The sequence below is a fragment of the Enoplosus armatus genome, chromosome 20 (genome assembly GCF_043641665.1).
Source record: "Enoplosus armatus isolate fEnoArm2 chromosome 20, fEnoArm2.hap1, whole genome shotgun sequence".
NCBI lineage: Eukaryota > Metazoa > Chordata > Actinopteri > Centrarchiformes > Enoplosidae > Enoplosus > Enoplosus armatus.
In genome coordinates, this window is record NC_092199.1 from 9,448,660 (window position 1) to 9,468,521 (window position 19,862).

Consider the following 19,862-nt stretch of genomic DNA (forward strand, 5'->3'; position numbering starts at 1 on the left):
ATAAATGCTTGGTTAAAGCCAATCCCACGTGAAATAAAGGGAATATGGCCTTTACATGTACAAAGTCATAGCTTCACCAAAACCATGCAACATCTGGTTTTGAATCCAGCTAATTGTATGTTGTTCAATTTGTTCTCCTCTCCCTACAAGAGAAAGTATGATGTTATGGAGCTGCACCCTGTATGCAAAGGATATGCAGGCTCTTTTTCAATGACAGCTGTTATTATAAAGTCATCTGGCTTGATATTGGTTCCTCTCTTTCATTCCAGTTGCTTTTTATCACTTCTCCTGGTGGCTGCAGTGGTGTGGAAGATCAAACAGACCTGCTGGGCTTCACGGCGGAGAGAAGTAAGTCCATAAAACACATTTGGTTGACATGACACACAGCTGACCAGCGATATTTAAATATCTCCCAGTCATTATGTTAACTACTTCAGTTCCTTAGACGCTTTTAGACCGCCATTCAGAGCAGGTCTGTATCTGCTAATGGCAAATGCTTCTTTAAGTATGACGTCCCAGTATTTCGCTTATTTTGTCAGAAATAATTATGGTTAAAAGTGGATGATAATTCCGAGAAATTGTGGATTTAAGTTAAATGGACTAGTGGAAAAAGTATGAAGAGAAAGTATGAGACACTGCGTCTGGGTTAAGGAAAAGAGGATAGAATGAAACATTAATATTCAGTGTCGATATGAAAGATGGGGTTGAGAAAAGATGGAGATGAAAAGGGGTGAAAGATGAGATGATTGGCAGTAGAAATTAAAAAAAGAGGGTAAGAAAGATACTGCGCAGGAAATGGAGGAAGTGTAAATGTATGTAAATTCACCTCACCGCCCTGAACCCAAACTGCATAGGGTGGTTGCTGGTTTCTGTAAGAGCAACCATCATTTCCATCTCTTCAGAGTGAATCCTACATTCTCCTGGATGCTGTTTGATACTCAATAGCAGGAAGTTTAATTTGGTCCACATCCAGCCTTATGACCGGCAGTCAACGAGTAAAGCTCCCACAATTCATTTCCCCTTTGGGGATGACATTGATCATCATAGGATCTGAATTTTATATCCTCTAATTGATATATGAAAATAAACAAGAATGATAGCTACCGTGACTGCGAATCATGCCTATCCAAAGAATTAAAGTCAATAAAAATTAATGCAGGCAGATGGGCTCACGTCATTGAAATTCTGCTCACTGTTTCTGTCTGCTCTTGGCATTCCTATCATCTGTTTGTCGCTGCCCTTCAGCTGCCAGATGAAAACAGATAAATAGTTAAATAAAAATCTCCATCTCTTCATTTCAGGTGATTGGAAAGTTTTGTCACAGGAGTAACAAAATATTGGCTGGTTTCTAGTCAGTGAGAAGGACTGAAATATTTTTATTTGCAGATGACACATCAGTTCATATCTATGAATCAATGAGTTACTCAATGAATATATATATACATCTACTGTATATTGTATTGCTCTTGGAGTGCACATTCCCTGGAGTCTGTCCTTCCTTGTCAGTGTAAATTTCAGTCAAAGCGATCGTAAACTCATTTAATAACAGGACATGATATTTTTTTCTCATTGAAACATGAGCCAATCCATAAGTGAACCATACATTTCTCGCTGTGCTCATATTTCTGAATTTGAATCCATCCTACACCCTAAAATCCACTGGTATTCTGTTGGGATTTGTTAGCATCTTTTGTTGGCTGCTAAGGCGAAATTAATGAAGGTTTGATAAGATTTAATGCTAAAAACCTGTAGCTACAACATGAGTTCTGACCAGTCTAAGATATGAAATTTTGGTAAAATATTTTCACTTATGCAGTTAAAGCCTGTGGAGACCCTATTTATGATTCATTTCAAAATGTCATACTAATAAACAATGTTCTAGAGCGTTTAGATTTCTGTTACATGGCTTTATTAACCTAATAAAGACAGTGCCGTAAGGTTCCTGTTGTGGCATTTTCAGGTGCCCTACTTTAGAAGAGAAATTGTAAAGAGAAGCGTTGTGTTGGTCACCTTTTCCTGAAAGCTGTAACAGCCTGGAGGGTGTTCTTCAGTGCTATTATGGGTACTTCAGCTTTGCAAGTTGTCTTTAACTGCTTCTCTTGGCCACGAACTAGTCAAGGCTAGTTTTATGTCAGAGTATGACATCCAGTGCATCACTTATTTAAGTATTTGAGTCTGAAAATGTTTTTTTGTAGCTATAAGGTCAAATAACTAAGAACTACTTTTAAAGCCTGCACACCTCGTTCTGCAATCAATGTAAGCTTTTCATGGATCCAGTCCCGTTTGCTCCTATTTCCACCATTTGTAATAATAAAAAATTACCCATGTAGGATCGCGTAAAATATCGCAATAAAATATGCATTTTAGATGGAATTTGATTTCTTATAACCATAGATAGAATAAAAGTGGTTCAGCTGGTGAAATCGTTGCAAAAATCCTGTGAACTTGTATCCTTTACAGGTCTTGGGGAGTATCACTGCATATGTGGGGGAAAGCTGTATAAAGTATTCATGGCTCCAGAGGGATCTGGGGGTTTGGAGTTCGAAGTGAGCTGACCAGACCTCTGTAGTCCGCTCCTCATCTCTGCTTGAGGCTAGTGGCTCGAGGCTAAATTAGCCACTTCTAGCATAACACACCTGAATCGTTGCTCGGATTTTCATTGTGGGTTATGTAGGTACCAGGCTTTGACAAGGAAGAAGAATACTTAGAACTGAAAAGACGACATCTCTCGTTCTGCTTTGTCAGTTTTGATCCTTTTATTTGAACTGTCCACAGTGAGTCCCACATTGTTACGGGAGTGCAATGCTAAATCGGTGGCCTGCTCTTTAAAGTTGAGGGAGTGTATTCAGAGAAGCACAAGCCGCTTTACTGTCTCAAATTATCCAGCATCAGCAAACTATTATTCTACAAATCATTTCGGGGCAGGCCGGTGATGGAATTCATAATAAATGACTTGCCACAGTGCTTGTCAGAGGAGACATTTTAGGTTGCATACAGCGTTCTGTTATACTAATGTGAAGTTATAATCACGAGAGTTTCAGTGGAATTCATTACTCACTTGTGTTTAGACAGTACTAAGTCTTGTATGATATTAGATGAACTGATTGGGTTCCGCCAATCTTGTCCATTGGTGAACTGATTGGCTTTTCACTGAGCATTGTGTCCACTTAATTTGAAAGGGCCTGTGAACAGCCCCATGCACTTACGAGGCTTGTCCAAATATGGAATGGAAGGATTTGGGCTGGAAGCCATCTAATGCTCACAAGCCCCCATCTGACATAAGGACATGGAATAAACGAGTCTTAATGAGGCTTCTAGAGATAGCAGAGGCAATAATGAGACACTGATCCAGCCAAGTGGCATATGGATGTCTGGTACTGATTGAACTTTTGAATGTCTTTCATTGGCTTTCTGGAGTGAAATCTGTGTTAGTACGTCTGGGTGGTGGATCTGAAAAGCAATGTCTTTATATGAACCAGTCTTTCTCAGCAGTTTAGGGTTTTTACTAGCAGTATTTGACGAGTATTTGTACATAACCAAGTTAGCATTGTCTGTATGTAATGACGGAGGATAGAATAATAAACACTAAGAGTCACTCACAGACTTAAAGCCATAAGGTGGTAAATGTGTAATTCCTTGTATTGACTTAATCTTACAAAGCTGATCTTTTACCACTCTAATGCACTAATTGGATAAAGGCTTTCTTTTTTGTCAGGAGTTGAAAGGACTTAGTACCAAAGGTGCAGCTGTCGTATTTGAATAATTTTAGTTGAGGATAGGTGACGAGACTTGGATCCTGAGTGGGGGGGTGGGCAAAGGGATGAAAAGACAACAGCTGTAAATGCCACAGAGGACGACAAGGGCTGACCTCTTTGAAGCTACCTGTGGGGGGAACAGATGGGAGGGGGCGCTGACATTTCACGAGACCGCAACACGGAGATGTTTTACACACAAACATGTGGATGTATCTAATGCAGCCCCTCTCTCTTTATCTCTCTCACATGCTCATACAAACACTCGCAGAGACGCGGCTCACACACACTCAAAACATACGTACTGACTGTCGTGTAGAGCACAGATGTTTTACTGGCACTCTAAAAGCACTCAAAACTATCATTGAGCAGCGGTTACCATAAAAAGGACCATTATTATTTTCAGCATGTTTAAGCATACCATTTAGTTAATCCACCAGTAACTAATTAGCATCTGTTTACTGAAAGCTATCATCAGGCCATAGAAGTTGTCCTGGCCATGATGTTGGTCATGGCTGTGGCCAGTTTGTTTAAACCTGCCTATTGTCTCAGCTGAGGACAAGATCAGAATCAGAAATACTTTATTGATGCCCGGGGGGAAATTGTACAGTACTGGTGCTCCCATTCAAGATTAGAAAGCAGCATAAATTTAGAAATAAAAGTATGTACAAAATATAAAAATAAGAAATAGAAACTAAAAATATACACATTTACAATATTTAAGTGAAAAATAAAAGTAAAAAATATGTACAACAACAATGTATATGTATGTCTATATATATATATATATATATATATATGTCATTTAAGAATAAGTAATATTGAGGTAGTATATGTAGAAGATTTCCAGTCCGTTTATTCTGAGTGTCAGTGACACTCAGAGGGAGGAGTTGAACAGTTTGATGGCCACAGGCAGGAATGATTTCCTGTGGCGCTCAGTTGTACATTTGGGAGGAATGAGTCTCCTACTGAAGGTGCTCTTTTGCCTGACCAGTACATAATGGAGAGGATGTGAGACATTGTCCAAGATGACCCACAGCTTGGACAGCATCCTGGACATCCATCGCTATCTGGACAGCAAGATAGTGATGAATGTAAAGGCTTAGTGCAAGGGCTATGTTGTGTTGTCCGTAATGGTGTGTCACTGATTTAGTTGAGGTCCTGTTTTCTTCTATATGTATGCTTGGGTTCTGTCATTTATTTAGCATTGTTAGCAGCATCTCTCGGGGTGGCAGTGTAACTGTTGGATGGATTGTCATGCTACTGACTACCGACAGATATTCATGGTTCCCAGATGACATATCATACCATGATGATGTAATGAATAACACGCTAAACTTAACATCAGCCTGTTAGTATTTTCATTACGAGCATGGTAGGATGTTGATGTTAGCATTAGGCTGAGTTAGCCTGAGTGCAGACTCACAGGGGCGCTAACATGGCTGTAGACTCTTAGCAGCGTTGGTGGGGGTGTGTTACTTCAGGTGCCATGAGGCATGAAATATGATCCAGGAACTCCAGTTTTGAGCACAGCTGTTTATGATTTTCCATGACAGGATTTCACAACTCTTAGTTATCTTGGTGACAATCATTTAATCTTTTGCCCACTAGGAAATACAGAAATACACTGTTTACGTTACAAAGTAATCTACCAGGAATGTCTGCTTGCACATATTTGATTGGTGGATGAAGTCACATTGCAGTCTGGCAGAAGTTGTGTTAGGTACATTTTTTTGCTGGGGGGTTTTGCCCTCTGTGTTTGCACCCACTCATGTATCAGTCACTTCAAAATGATCGTAAACAAACCCATTATGATTTAAGATTGTCAAATTTGATATTACTGTATGCTTGCTATTGCTACTAATCACCCCCATTGTCACATGTCCCTCTGCAGGCTTGGCGCAGTCCCACGTTCTGCTCTTCTCTTGAAGAGCTCAATCAGCAGTCATCGATTGCTATAATAAGATTATCCTACTCTTAAGCCCCTGGTCACCTTGATTGTCCCTTGTTCAGTTGAAAGTTTGCACTCTAATAATTTCCCCTAAAGTTACAGATGATGGAGCATAACTGTGATTAGGAGTTCAGCTTATGTTATATCTTACCCTGAGAAGCTTAGAAGTTGTCCCACTAAAGAGTACAACAGAAATATAGAAAGACAACAAGGTAACATTGAATGAATATTTTATGTTAAAATTCAACTTTATTACTTTACACAACCGCAATAACACATTCATATTTTCTAATGAGTTCTTTGTACTTCAGCCTACACAAAACCACTCAAGCGCACCAGCATCATATCAGTGTGGTATGCAGTGGCAGTCTACTAGACGGGATATCTTCATTTAGTAATCGATTCAGTCCATTAATCACTGTGTGTGTGTGTGTGTGTGTGTGTGTGTGTGTGTGTGTGTGTGTGTGTGTGTGTGTGTGTGTGTGTGTGTGTGTGTGTGTGTGTGTGTGTGTGTGTGGATTGTGAAAGCACGCTTCAACATGCAATTAAGCAGTCAAAAAATGGAAACTGCCACCAGAAAACACACGTTGTCATTTTTCACATTTGCTTACTTGTTAAAATGAACATTAGATGATGTTTTTCATCTCATTGTGTTTTTATTTAAAGGGACAGCGGCCGTGGGTACAGCCAGTGATCTTTGAAAAGGACAAAGTGACCTGCTTAGGTGTAGAATATGCTCAGAGGCAGGATGACACTTGCCCTTTTATGGAATCCAATGAAGGGAACAAAATGCTGTATTCACAAGACAGATAATTCATGCACTCACTTGCCAAATTAATCAGGTTGCAGACCAGTGCACTGCATGCCCACCCTTATCACAACCGTGAATGGCTCCAGCTTGTAGTCATGACAAAATCAGTCTGTCATTGCACAAATGTTACTTGGTTTTACAGAGTTCACTCTCGCCTTTTGTCATTAACTTAGTATTCATTTCTACAACCTCTCTGGTATTGTACTGGCCCCTTTGAATATTTGATGTATTCCCAGCACATTTTGGATGCCTGTGCCGGACACAGAGCAACCCATTCCCTGACTTTGCTTCTGCTCTTACACTTTGTTGCTTTAAATGAATTCTGCAACATGATAAATACCATTACTGCTATTTGACATTTAGGACGAATGTTGTTGGATTTGAAGCGTTTGTGTTGGCAACCATAATAAGCTGTGAGCTTGTTTTCTTGTTTTGCAACAACCCCGCTGGGCCCTCCATCCAGCTTTTATCTTTTCGAAAAGGGCAAAAAAAAAATCTCATTTTGACCCGCGGTGCCCCAGCAGCTCAAATCTGTAAGTTTGGTGTTGCTGGTTTGATGTTTAATAGTAGAGATGTACAACAATCGAACATAAGCCCTCAGATTTAAAGTTTAAAAATCAGAGTTAGAAAAAGAAAAATCAATCAAGTGATCAATCTCAATTTCACATGGCTGTTGTTGTTCTCTCTCAGCTTTACCTCCCTTAGGGAATGTTTTCAGAGTGATTCAGCAAAGAACTGACCTGAACTTTACTGAACTTTACTCTCATTCATCAGTGAGTGTGTACGTCTGTAAAGGAATGGTTGCGTGTTCAAAATGCTTCAACATGGGCTGCACTGACACATTATTTATGATACACAGAACATATAAAGCACACTGACCATATTTCATTTTAACCTTTTTGCATGTTGGGGTGCTTTTATTTGATAGACACATCAGAGAGGGGGAGGACGGGACATTTGACAAATATATTGTGCAACCCAGGCAGATATTTGGTATACACTATATACCCCTCTGATGGACCACATACTGACACATGCATCCATGTCTTGTCAGCTACAATAAACACTTATTTTTGAACATTGCATAGAAAACAGCAGCTACGACAGTGTGTAATAATGTTTATCACGGTTGAATCTGCAAATTGAATTCAACACGTAAATCAATAAGGAATTGTCCAAAGTGAATGTCATCTGAAACTGTTAAAATAAATATCCCTCTTGTGTGTTGAGGACAAAATGAAAATTAAATGCATTTCGTTACTCTGTTGTTTGCCATTTCAGGTTTTTCAGACAGGTTAGAGTGCATTTATTTTAAAAGGTTTATTAATTATGAGCTATGTTTGAGAACATGATGTTTTGATCCATTGTTTTGTTAGCCTGTGTGAGGTCTTTTTTTAATTCAATCTCTACAAAAAGCCACAGATGATTGAGGCTGTGGTTGAAGAACTGCCTGTGCAAGAATTAGTAATGAGTCACTGTTAGCTCACAATATCTAATAAGATTTTTGACATATTAATTGAATACCACCATCACTTTTAATGTTTTCCTGTGTACATCCTCAACAGAACTTTAACAATGTGAAATGGATACAGGGCTCTGACATATTCTTTTTGTAAACCAGTCGTATAGATGGAGTCCTTGATACCACAAGACATTGATTCAAAGCGTCTTCTACAGATCCCCCCCCCCCCTCCAGACCTCATCTGAATTTTGCCAATTAATAGCCAGGCTAATGAATACTTGAGTGAGGGTGGGGGGTGGGGGTCTGGACACGAGAAATCTCAGGGTTCATTACCACACCAAGGACAAATTCCTATTCAGGAGTGAGACCACCAGAGAACTCAACGCTCTCATACAGTTGACCCAAACAGGCACACAGTTTTATTAAAGATAGAAGATTAAAGATAATGTGAGATAACTGGAAAGTGCTTGAAAATTATAGATTTTCTTCTTCTTTTGTAGGATGAGCTGAAGAGTTGTATCATTAGGCCGTAAATACTTTTTCGTTTTAAACCTTATTTGACCAAGTGAACTAACTTTTAATGTTATTTTTAGTTAAACTTAACTGTTTTCTGGGCAATTGACTTCGCTTAGCCCCGCCCACTTAGTTACTGTTGCTATGCAGCGAGCTTTGCAGTGTCGCGTGGCACATGTGCAGTTTACAATGACAACGGTGGCAGATTTCCACATGAAATTCTTGGTCATTTTTTAAACCAGGTCCCTGATTTTAGACGGCGGAAGACAAAAGCAGGCTTCTCATTTCTTGCTGACGACAATCACCTTGACGCCTGAAATGACAACTGTTGCTGGCAGATTTTTAGCAGCTGTAGCTAGCTTGCTTCGTAAGCTAACATTAGCTCCATGACTTGAAAACACCGTCATGGTCTGACATGTTAATGTCTCCTGCTGACATATTTTAAAACGAGACAGCTATAAAAGGGGTCTTAAATGCACTTGATGGCTACATGATATCGTGCTAAAAGACTGACGCAAAGCTAACAGTCAGCATCCTCCCCATATCCCATGTATAAGACGGGGAAATGAAGAATCTACATTGTTTGCATTGCAGTGTAGTCCTCGTATTACAAGACGACAATACAATTATTTCATTCCAGCGTAACCATGTTTGCCTGCTTGGCTTACATTCTTGGGCAATAGAGATTAGATTTAACTAACGTTAGCTTACACATAGAGTAGCATTCAGGACATGCTTCCACACAAGGGGGAGTTACTACTATACAGTTAATCTGCTATCACCAACAGGGCTTTTTGTTACTGTAATGTGTAATGTAATGTAGTTACCAAATGAAATGCTCCTTGGCATTGGAAGTAACGCTAGGTAGTAAGCTAGTTAGCCAGACGTGCTAAAGTTTGCAGCTTATGTTTGAGCAGTTAAACACTGTTAAAATTCATTCCTTACACTTGTGGTCTTGTGTTTTTGGTTTTGGAAGGGCTAAAAACTAAGAACACCACTCTTTAGATAGCAAATGTCCGTAATACAAATTCATTTTTAGAGTTTTTACATGTATACTATATGAAGTGTATTAATATTACATTTGTATGAAGTAGTTTGTATTTTTGTGCATATGTAGAGACAATATTTATTGAACTTCAGAGAAGTGCAAAGGAAGGGCAAGTTATGAGGCCGATCATCACAAACGCTTGATGTGCTTCGTAATCTGAAGTACAATTAGATCTTAATGCAGCACACTTAAGCTCATCACAAATCCAATACCAATCACTGATGTCCTTGGCACTAAAATGATGGCCTGTTTCGATATTGATCAGACACTGCGTTGCTGATGAAAGTGTGGCACTAGTTGTTTTACAATATTGATTAGTGGGGAACAAGAGAAGCTATTTTCTGTTCAGTCTAAGGAACAGAAAAGGTATTACTCTTGGGCAGGAACCTAAACACAGCATTTCTGTGTAGAACCTTTGAGAGAGTTCTATGTTTCTCTGTGGTGGTATGTGGGAAATGAATTACAGTAAATATCATGTTGCAGGCTGCTGTGATCAAATCAATGAATATAGATAAATGAATTGATAGTATGAAATTGATTTATTTATATCCCTATTCCTAGTATTTGTAGTGGTGATGTTTATAGTGCTGTCGTATTACTGAAGTTTGCATCATATTAAAACATACATGAATGGAATGGACAAAATACAAATAATATAATACATATTTTTATATTCCATTCAATTCTATTATATACATCTATGCTGAAGCTGAATCTGCCATTGATTTTTAGCTTCATACTGAAGTACCCCCGAGGGTGTATATTACTTTATTATTACTCAATGTCACTTTCTCATTTTTAAACCCTTTAACGTATATTATAGATATTATAGTATTTTACAGCATCTAATCAAAGACCAATATCACTCTAAAGATCATAGCCATAGCATAGTCATTTAAATACAGTATCATCATTAGAATTCTCATGGATCAATGTTGGATCGATGACTGTGAAATTGCCTGTGATTCACACAATATAAAATTCACAAAACACAACTATTTTTTTTTAAGTGTGTTGGGAAAATCTACATATTTCAAGTAATAATGACTTAATTTTAAAGAGGTGGATTACATTTAATAACCCACCTGTCTTTATGTATTAATAAGATTGCTTTGGATGATAGTGATGTCCTTTTAAGTTTTTAATTATTAAGGGCTGAAATTCTAAATGTGTTTTTTTTTTGTCTTTTCAAGACCATTAAAAATGCAATGTGTTTTGGAGGTTTTTAGATTTATATTGTATATTACATGTAAATAATGTACACTATGAATCATTATTTCAGTAGAGCATATTTCTCACTCTATTGTTTGATTGGACTACGTTCTATGTTTTGCTCATCTGTCATCTGTGTTTGATATTACAGCAACTGATGAGAGAGCGTCAGCAGATGGCCAGTCGTCCATTTGCCTCAGTTGCTGTTGCACTGGATGCCAGGGGAGAACAAACAGAACTGTTGCAGCCTGTGGTTGATGTGAGTCCTGCTCGCTTGCTTACACACACACACACACACACACACACACACACACACACACACACACACACACACTAAAATGATTATCAAACTTATGCAATGAACTACAATTACTACAACTACAACAAGAGTCTTCCATACTGATGGCTGATTCTGACCATGTAACCCCCATTTTGTCATCTTTGGACAGGAGAAAGTGCTTCTACTGAGATACAGAAGGGACACAGTCTCGAGACATAGTTTTATTGTGCTACATAATTACACCTTATTGTGCTGTACTCCATCAACTCATGCATTCCACTCGTAATATATCAGTCTTTTATTCTCTCCCCATGTCAATAACAAATCTGCCAGTGATGGTCCTTTCTTGCCGTGTCCCTCTTCTTTATATGAATTGTCCTCTGTAATCAGGGCTACAGACTTGGAGACATTTTTTCAATCGATGTTTAAAAAAAAAAAAAAAGAAAAACATCTTTTGTGTGAAGTGATGTCATGATGCCAAGATTTATATAGATTTAAAAAAAGTTTTTACGTTTTTTATGGTTGTTTTATTCCTCTTACAAAGAAAACATGGTCACTAGTAGTGATGAAAAGCATCACTTAATTGGAAAGGGATTGCTCTGATATTAAAATGGTGACATCGGGATGGTTTTTGGAACATTATATTATTGTTCTGCGTCCTACAGTTTGTATTTTACCATTTTGGTAAAATATAAATTAGGCAAAATTTGTCCTCTTGGGATGTTTACTGGGAACAGGCTGCATGGTGATTTTGCACACACATTTTGATGAACTTGTCATCATACCATACATGCTCACATGCGTTTGCACGTCTGAAATTTTCTGTACTGTCCAGTTGCTACTTCACCTCTTTATTCCTACGATGGGAATACAAATACAAAGTAGAGAAGAAGTCTGGCAGTCTAGGACTCGATGCCACATGGGATAAAAGCGTAGCTTAAAGCAATATGGGGAGCTACATCCTCAAATTGACATCAGAGAACCAACAGTTTTTCCTCAGCCAGGGCCAGCTCAGTGTCACCTGCCGCTGAGAGAAATAAAATCACTGTGGCAACCAGCAAAGAGGCACTACATTAGCTATTAGTGTAGCGCTGAGTGGTACTCACCATGCATTATGGTATTGTGAAGGGCAATGTAAAGAACAAAAGAGGAGAAAAACAATGCTTCTTTGCTCTCTGAGTGCACTTTGTTGTTGCACTCTTAAAGCAGTGAGGTGCAATCTGAAGCTGAAAAGTGTTGGAAACCACTGCTTAACCTTGATATAAGTAAAATGTTAATCACATACTTCAGTGGGACGCGTGTGGCCGTCTGTTATTTAATAATTTATTCCAGCCCTCCCCCTCCTGCAGAAAAACGTGTTCTTGCTATAGAGCGCATTGAGGTAGAGACAACCACTGGAGAGTATTGCTGTAAACAATGTCCCAAGCTGTTTTGGAAATGATAACCGGAAAAAAGAACACCTCTTCAGTCTCCTGTTTCTCGACCCTTTCAAGATGCTGGATGAACCTGCGAATGCTTGACTTTCAATTTCACTTAGATGTCCGTACAGCTTTTAAGGACGTTACTATAAAAGTATTGTTGCAGGAAACACCTGAGAACTTTGTTGTTTTGGAAATAACTTACATGCCTGTGTCCTAAATGTATTTCAGAGAAATTTGGGTTCCAAACTTATATGCTGAATTTTTCATTGGCACCTACCAAAAGATATGGTACATGGTAAATTAAGCATACAAGCACATTATCATACTCAAGTAGCCTTTGCCAGGTTTTTTAAAATGTCTTGGACTCATTGAGTGAGAAAAATCGAATCAACATGGTTTCAAATGTGCAAATGCATGTGTTGGACCACATACAGCTCCATCGAATGGCTTTGCACCAGCTGAAGGTGAACCATATGAAACGAGCCTAATTCCCTTTTATAAAGGTTAATTGGTCAGCATCTGGCACCACTTAGCTATTGGAAATATTTGTTGATGTCAAAGAGGACACTGATGCCACACTAGCATCACTTGGTTTCCGATTTGTTTCACCAGCTCTGTTTGTACTTTGAACTCAGACCCACTGACTTAATGCAGGCAAGATAAACTGTATAGATAACGTAAGCATATATGCAGACACATAATGCAGAACAGGTCAGTTTGGAAGCTTGAAATGTTCTATTTCAGGGACAAAGTTCAGAGTACATTTTTGAATATCATAACTGCACTAATAGCTGACGCAGATGTCTGCAGTGCCAAAATAAGCCCTCACACTCATTCCAACACTTGAAAACATTTAAGAACTTATTCTGTGATTGTACTGTTGGCACTGTTCTCGCTGCATTAGTTAGTACCAGCTCTCTGTCACTGCATCTTTGCAGACCCTCCAGCTGGTCTGAGAGAAAATGAAAACAGCGTTTGTGCCCATTTCCTCCATTTTTTTTTGTCAGTTTAAACCCCCAAGAGATGGCCATTGCTTTTAGTGACCACGATGTCAGCAGCTGTTGGACAGAGAGCCAGTCAGGGCCCAAACACTGCAGGCCTAGGCCTCGATGTCACAGATGTCTCTATTCACTATGGACATTCAACATATGGAACCACTAACGGACAGCTAGTATGATGGATGACACCTGTCAGCAGGGGAAAGCAAAGCAGATACATTATGTGTGTATTTGTATGTGTGGGCATGAATGTTTATGTGCTTGGCTGGTTATGAATGACCACAATGCAGTCCTCACGCTTGATTATGCATAGTAAAAATGCAGGCGGTGTAAACCTTCTTTTGAAGATATAAAAATGGACATCACAATTTTAGAAAGCCTTGATGGGGAAGGCAACCCCATCATTGAAATGGAGTGAAAAGATTATTAATGTTTTCATTTTCCTCTGCATTGTAGGAATACTTCTGTTATCCCAGATTAAAATAAGCATTTCACAGAAAATGAGAGAGAGCAAGAAGAAAAAAGTACAACAAACAATGTTATGTGGAATTACACACTGTTAAGATAGTCATCATTTGGTCATTAAGTGAATTAACGTGAGGTGATGGTGGTAATACTGTGTATTTAATATGTACAGTCAAAGGTTCAACAGTTACGTTTGGAGTGACAGTGCAGACAGGATCTGTAAGCAAAGGGTCCTTTAATGTAAACAGAGTTCATGGGTTTACCCAGAGTAGAGTAAGTAGAGTCCTTCCCAATGCTCTTCATGTACAGGGTAACAAGTCCATAGCTTGCCTGGTGACTGGTATAAGGAGAAAAGAGCTCTGCAGAATAACATAGCAGCAAAGAGAGAAAACAAACAGCTGGCACATGTATCAAATAGCAAATGTCTGATTGAATATGGGCTAAATGTAAAACCATTTTCATACAGTGTGTTTAACAAGATTTTACAGCCATGCTGGCGGCTCTGTGAGGTTGAGCTAAATGCTAATATATCTTAGTTAAACGTGGCGACATTTACTTATTAGCGTTAACACCAACTACAGCTGAGGCTGATGGTAATGTCATTAGTACTGAACAAATTAAAAGTTTGACCTGGTGATGGCGGTAGATGAAAAGTCAGGATGGAAGGAAGTTATAACAGTTCATCCCCAGGGGAGCACGAATGTCTGTACGAAATTTCATCTTGAGCCGTTCAGTAGTTGAGATATTTCAATAAAGATAAGAAGATAGGACTTGTCATCTATTTAAATCATCTATTTGAATCCTTACACTTCAGTTTAATAACTTCACCAATGACTCCACTGTGTTGTAAGTATTTCATGACGACCTTGCAGTGATTTATGTAAAGATTGAGACAGTATTTCTACATATGCTGTACAGTAGTGCTGCAGTCTTACAAACCAGGATTTTGTCTCGGTGTTACTGATTTATTTGGAACAGCTGTAATGCAAGTATAGCTTGCAGTGGAATCCGCTTTAATCAAAAATCAGCATGGGTTACATTAGCTCCCTTGCATGAATGTGGCTTATATGGCTATTCATTAGAAGAATCACTTCAGTGGTCTTGAAATGGCTGGCGATTTAATTGTCCTTTATATATGGCCCTCTCGATCATGAATGTATCTGAAAAGATGCACGAGAATTCTGCGTCCTGATCATGTGGCGTAATTGGGTTGAGTAATAATGCACATAAACAATCTGTCAGTCTCCAGCCTGCCTGCAATACAGAAACGTGTGTACACGTTATGCACAGTGCGATTCTCGTTTTTTTTATTGAATTTTAGCCTCTTTGTGTTTCACATGCTGCCTATCAAGGTTTTGAGTCATTCAGAGCATTAAATATAGTGTAATTGTACGTTAGAGGCAACTTGACTTGATGTGCAGTCTTGAAGATACTTGAGGCCCCCTGGACTAATGGATGTACCTATGTTGTCCTTACAGTTAATGCTTTAAAGCTAAGTATACGTTAGTTATATGGACTATAAAGGAGGATAAAAACTGTGCTGGGTATTTAATGTACTTTCTATTTGCACTCTGGTCTACCCTTCCATTTCTTTTTTTATTTCTTCACCTTTGTCCGGCTCTCCATTCTCCTCATCTTCCTGTCCCTCTGTGTTAGTTCCAGCTGATTAGTAGCACAGGCAAATGGAAAACAACCCGGGCCAATGTTGACAGCATTCATAACCTCAGCAAATGATTTGAATTCTGCAAAGAGGGCTCTATTTTCATGAAGGACAAATCCAGTACCTCTCAGATTCAACATTCAATAGCGTTTGTTAGTTTGCCATGTTTGTATACAAAAAGGCCTCACAAAAATGAAACATTAAAACATTTACTCCTTTGACTGTAGATCTAGTTCATTGTTAAGCTAACTAATCGTTAGCTACACCTCCAATTGCTTGACAAACATGTCAATAAAATATTTAGCAGTACAGTGTGTCCTGAAAGATCCTCCATTCATACTTTTCCCTCCTTTTTCAGAGTCAGTTAGGAAAAGTAAAATCTCAGTAAGCTAAAGATCCCAAATGGGTTGTGACCAAGCTTATGGATATAACACAATAGCTGATGCATGTATTATTAGAATACAAAATAGCCAAACATTGGCTTATTGTATTTGGGAAGGATCTGGCTGAACATGCTGTGCTAACCAGTTACAAGTTTTGACGCTCAGTGTGTCATTTATACTTAACATAATACTGTGTATATTCAGGATAATATTCAGAATATCGAAGTATAAGAATAGTTTTTCGAGTCCAAATTAGCATCAGTGTTTTGTTTTTTGCTGTTTGCACAGGGTGAAATATTCCACACACATTCCAGTGGAACATGTTACTACAAACTAGTGCACCCCACTCCTGATTCATTCATGTTTTAATGCATGTGCTTGTGCATCCCTGTTTTTGTACTGTTTTGCCTCTGCTGACTGTCTCATCTCCATTTTAAATCCAGCCAGACACAGAGAAAAAAAAAAGTCAATTCTATTCAGACGTGTTATTAGTCCCCAATTTCTATCCCCTCATCCAAGACATGCTGTGAAACCCTTGACATTCATTATCGGGATGACATGTTTTTCACGCTTGAGACAAGCAGTTTTGGCCATTAACTCCGAGGGTAGGTCATTGCCTCGACACGTGGACTGTCTGACAGGGACACACACCACAAGTGTTTTTGTTGTGTGACCAATCGAACCATTTGTCTCAGGAGGAGGGTGTCTCGTCTTAAACGCAGCAACTCCAACAGCTAATATCGGTGACCCAAAAACGAAAATTCAACAGCACATGTGCCATTGCAGACAACTTTCCAACTGTGACTGTCACCATCACTTGGATTTAAGCTTGGTTGGTAAAGCAGAGGTGTGCCAACAAAGAGATCCTGGGTTCTTCTTTTGCGTTCTGTCCTTCACAAATTACTATTATTGGTGTTGTCTGTCCAATATTTTTACTGTAAAATCCAAATAAATCAGTGAACCTTTTTTCTGTTTTTGGAAAGTTAACTTTGACTTTCTTTCATAGTGAAATGGTGTTAAAAATATGTGGTTTTATCTCTCTTCCCAGGGTGCACCTAAACCGGTTGCGATGGAGCCGTGTTCAGGAGGGAAAGCTGCTGTGTTGACGGTCCTCATGCGTCTGCCCTCTGGGCCCTCAGGCTTACCTCCACCAGGACAGTCAGGTAACACACACACAAACCAACAACTGTCATCCATTTTTCATCCATCTTGTGCTCTTATTCCTGATGTTATCACTGAAAATGTGGTTCCAATTCCCACAGGAAAACTTGCACTTGGAAGCTGCAAAATATACTTCATATAATTGGTTGTTTGTTTTTGTTTGAAATATTATAGAAATACCTGTATTACCCATTTGTTTCTTTTTAACTGACCAAAGCAATTTGTGGAAATTGCCTGTTTTTCTCCACCCTCACATTTTGCCTGCTTTCTTCCTTCTTTAGGAATCATCGTTGCCAGTGCGTTGATAGACATTTCACAGCAGAAACCAACAGATTTCAAGGACAAGTCCCAGGCTTTAAAGAACCGAAAAACCCTTCCTCCAGCACACCAAGGCACCTGCGTCTGAGTCTCAACCCGTCAATCCATTGGGTCCCTTTTTTCTACCATCTGAGGTCATATTGTTCCAACATGCCGCAGGTCCCAGTTGGAGGCCTTTCCAGAGACAATACATGGCTACATGAAGAAGATTTCATTCAGCTGCTACCACTCAAGTTTTCTCTGAAACTTGCCAAGTCCCAAGAGCACAAGCCTTCGTACCTTTTCTGCCCCGCTCTACTCTGCATAAATCAACCTCTGGTCACATGATCAGAAACCACTTTTCCTCCACCCACTGGGCCCAAATCTCTTCCCTTCGGCTTGGGCAGTCATCATGGCTAAAACTTCGTGTCTGCGCTAACAGGGAACCTGCCTGATCAATGACATCAGAGACAGATTATATTCAGGAGGATTAATGCACCCATCAAAGCTTCAGTCGTTAATATTTTGTGACACCTCTTTGTCCATGAGGGAAAAGCAAAGGTGTCTGTACATTGGGTTATATCAACGTTTAACTGATTTCCCTCACACCGTGTTGGAAGTTCAACAGATAGTTTAACAAATAGATATCCATTAAACTGCCTCTGGGGTTTTTGTTCTTTTTTTTGCTTGCCAACAAGTGGTATTCTATGGTGCTAAAGCATTTCGTTTTTACGACAAGCCTGACTCTTAACTCAGCCTTTGCTGTATAGACTGAATTCATTCTGCCTTTTTGTGGGGAGAGCTACGTGCTAGGCCAGGACTCTTTTTAACACCCCGCCACATGATAGTGTTGACAACTAGAGTATTGCGTCACACCTCTTTTGCCGATTAGCATTATTGATCTGTTTAAGCATTTAGTGTACATATGTATCATCCACCCAGCTGAAGCTAAAGTCTGTATTTTCTGTGGAATACATATACAAATGTGGCAGAGATATGGGACTGCAATCACTACCAGCGGCATGTGGGTGAAGACTGCAAACTGGAGGAGGAGGAGGCACAAACAAATCATCAAGTCATCAAAATAAAGCATGGAAAACTCCAAAACTTACGAAAAAGTTAGATGCGTTTTATTAGCAAACGGGAAGTTTCATTTGTTCCAAAAATCCAGATTTTTTTTTTTCAGTGTGCTCGCTGTTAAAGAAGTTACAGAGAAACACTGAAGTTTTGGTCAATTCTTTACTGTAGGTTGTTATTGTGTTGTTTTGCTGCGTGACTTGGAGATCAGGCTTTTGAACTTGCCCTTGGATTGGTGAGGTGGGTGGATGCCATGTAGGAGGAAAAAACGTCTGCATAATGAAATTAGACCAGGGACATTGTGCTCCTCTGGCTGTTTACTAGTTTGTTTTGTAAGTTTTTTTAAGAGTCCTCTGAAGCTATGACTTTATTTCCATCTTTGAGTACAAGGAGTTACGTTACCTTTTTATAATGCCTTGGCTTCCCATGAACTTCTAAGGAGGGGGCATGTTGATCTGCAGAATTTTAAAAGCTGTCGACCATTTTTAGCCCCAACTCCACGCTGAGCTGTACAGTGTCTTGTTGGAACAAATGTGAGTCTTTGTCACTCTTATCTCTTGAGATTTCATGTGTTTGTCAGGTTTTTATGACAGAATGGCAAGAGATTATCATTTATTTTAGGCCTTGTCACCTGTTACTATTATATCTATGATAAATTGTAAGTCTTTTGCTACACTTGTGAAAAGAGCATTTCTGTTGATATTTTGTTTTGATATTTAACAGATTCCTGTGTAATAGCGCATTTAACTTGATTATATTGTTGACTGAAATTAGTCGTTTTAATGTCGACTCCTTTTTGAATTGTGCATCTTTTAAGGACTGTATGGGCATTGTCTTTTTGTTGCAAATTGGTCATTATGATGCTTTTCATGAGGATGGTATGCCAGCTAATGTGTTTTTTATTTTGTGTTTGTAGAGTACTCCTATAACAGTGTCATTACACAGGAATCAGGGTCTCACTGTACCGTGAAAAAAAAGATGATAAACTGCATATCAGTAATCTTCAGTGTATTTTAAAGATGGACAACATGCCAGAAAATAAAAAAATACAGACCTGAAAATCGTCAATGTGTCTTTTCGCGCACAGTACTTAGTAGTAATAGTACAGGCGTTGAATTCTACAGTATATTTTTTTGACTGCCTGCTCATGTGTCTGCCTGTGTGGTGCTTTTGTCTCTGAAGCTTAAACCTACAATTTGTGATTGCATTCTGGTGCCCACTGTTCAACACTGGTTGATTGCCTCAGCTAAGGATAATTATTCCCTCTGAAAGTGTCTGAGAGAGAAACCAAAACCCAGACCTGAATCTTGGTGTATTTTGTGCCAGTGCAAGTTTGTCTTAACAGATACAGTAAACACAACAAATCGATCG

The 19,862-nt window shown here is 39.0% G+C and overlaps 1 protein-coding gene across 1 annotated transcript in view; it reads left to right on the forward strand.

The window, feature by feature from the left end:
* Nucleotides 1-17,868, forward strand: part of atrnl1b (attractin-like 1b) — a 58,134-nt gene extending 40,266 nt beyond the window's left edge. The window contains exons 26-29 of the mRNA XM_070926804.1: nucleotides 270-348; nucleotides 10,901-11,008; nucleotides 17,005-17,119; nucleotides 17,399-17,868. Of these exons, the coding sequence (XP_070782905.1) occupies nucleotides 270-348; nucleotides 10,901-11,008; nucleotides 17,005-17,119; nucleotides 17,399-17,523 (427 nt within the window). The 3' untranslated portion in view covers nucleotides 17,524-17,868. The remainder of the gene's footprint in view (nucleotides 1-269; nucleotides 349-10,900; nucleotides 11,009-17,004; nucleotides 17,120-17,398) is intronic.
* The last annotated feature ends 1,994 nt before the right edge of the window (nucleotides 17,869-19,862 follow it).